Source organism: Vombatus ursinus, unplaced genomic scaffold, assembly GCF_900497805.2.
Source record: "Vombatus ursinus unplaced genomic scaffold, bare-nosed wombat genome assembly UNPS02014820.1, whole genome shotgun sequence".
Taxonomy (NCBI): Eukaryota; Metazoa; Chordata; class Mammalia; order Diprotodontia; family Vombatidae; genus Vombatus; species Vombatus ursinus.
In genome coordinates this window covers 1,216,989-1,218,697 of record NW_020954598.1, presented here as the reverse complement: position 1 = coordinate 1,218,697, position 1,709 = coordinate 1,216,989, and the positions used below count along the sequence as shown (strand labels likewise).

General features: G+C 42.0%; 1 protein-coding gene across 1 annotated transcript in view; it reads left to right on the top strand.

Moving 5' to 3' along the window:
* Positions 1-1,709, top strand: part of NUP210 (nucleoporin 210) — a 166,542-nt gene that overhangs the window by 82,354 nt on the left and 82,479 nt on the right. The window contains exon 14 of the mRNA XM_027836937.1: positions 605-750. Within this exon, the coding sequence (XP_027692738.1) occupies positions 605-750 (146 nt within the window). The remainder of the gene's footprint in view (positions 1-604; positions 751-1,709) is intronic.

Sequence of the window (1,709 nt, the reverse complement as noted above, 5' to 3'; positions counted from 1 at the left end):
GTCTCTCTTTCTGTCCCTTTTTATCCCCTTTTTCTCTCTCCTCCCTTCTTCTCTCTTTCTGCTCCCCCCCAACTTCCTCTCCTTCTCCTTCCTTCTTCTTCCTTTCCCTCCTCTCTCCCTCCCCTTTTCCTCCCTGAACCTTGCCAAGTACACTATTTGCATGGAATCCTAGGCTTGAAGACACCACAGCTGAAATCTCTCAGTGCCAGGCCTAGCTCAAGCACACGCTTTTCCCATTATACCTGCCTCCAGAATTATGGAAATGAGCAAGTAGATTTTGCTGGTCTGTTTTCTCTCTAGTTATAACAGCATTTTCTTCATGTTTTTCCTTGATAAGCATCATCCACCATTTTCTTATCCATACCCTGCTCGACACCTTCCTCCCACCCCCTGGCATTAGGGAATTTCTGTTTTCATTCTTCACTATATTAATTTCTGTAGCCACAGGGTGAAACTGTAACAGAACCAAAATGTTTCTAAAGGAAATCTGATTGTGTGTAAGCATGGAATGCTTAGGAGCCCCTCTTCCCTCCACAGTATTCTCCTTCACCCCCACTTGAATGAAAAGTATATTCTTAACTTTTGTATTTGTTCTTTCTGGCAGGGAGACTTAAGCCAGGGTCAGATTACTGCAGTGGTGTCCGGGTTAGAGCTGAAATCCAGGGGTATACCACGCTGCTCGTGAGCTACAAACACGGTCACATTCACCTGAGTGCCAAGATTACCATCGCTGCCTACCTCCCACTGAAGGTGAGCCCAGCTTAACAATTCATCTGAGTTCTCCTAGGTGCTGAGAGAGATACAAAGGTAGATAATATGTAGTTTTTCTCCTCCATGAGCTTACAGTCTAGTAGCAGTAATATGACACAGACATAGATAAATGTATAACAACTCACATTTATGTGGTGCTGTAAGATTTGCAAGGCATTCTACTTACACCATCTCATTTGATCCTCACAACTCTGTAAAGTAGGTGCTACTACTATGCCCATTTCATGGATGAAGAAACTGATACCCAGAGAATTTATGATTTGCACAGGGTCACATAGTAAGTATCTAATGTGGGGCTTCAACCCAGGTCTTCCTCAGTGCAAGTCCAATGTTCTACCTGCCTCTCCTCTCTGCTGCTCTTCAACACAATAGAACATAACAAGGGCATAGGAGAAGCACAAATCAGAGGTGAAATCCAAGGGAGCAAAGATCATTTCCAACTGGAAGGATCAAATAAGACTTCATTGAAGATACTTGGCTGTATGAAAACTCTAATCGTAGCTAGACCTAAGGCAAAAGCCTGCAGGTCCCCATCCTGGAAGAAATCAGTCAAGGCTCAAAGTAATGATATAGTAAGAACTTATCACATTTATCATATTAATCATTCCAGAGAACCACCATGAGGTGACCAAGGCACATATTATCCTTTCCCTTTGATAGATAAAGAAACTGAGGCACAGAGAGAATAAGTAGTTTGCCTACATGGGTGGATATGATTAGTGTCTTATGCACTGACTGCATAGGAAAAGTCTAGTCTGTATGTACATATATCATGATGCAATGCTTTCCCTTTAGAATAAAATCTTAATTTGCCCAAAACTGAAACTCTTCAGTTGAATGAATTCCTTCTCAACTAATATCAGGGATTTGTTTATTCATTCATCTTAAAAAGCAAACACACACACACACACACACACACACACACACACACACACACA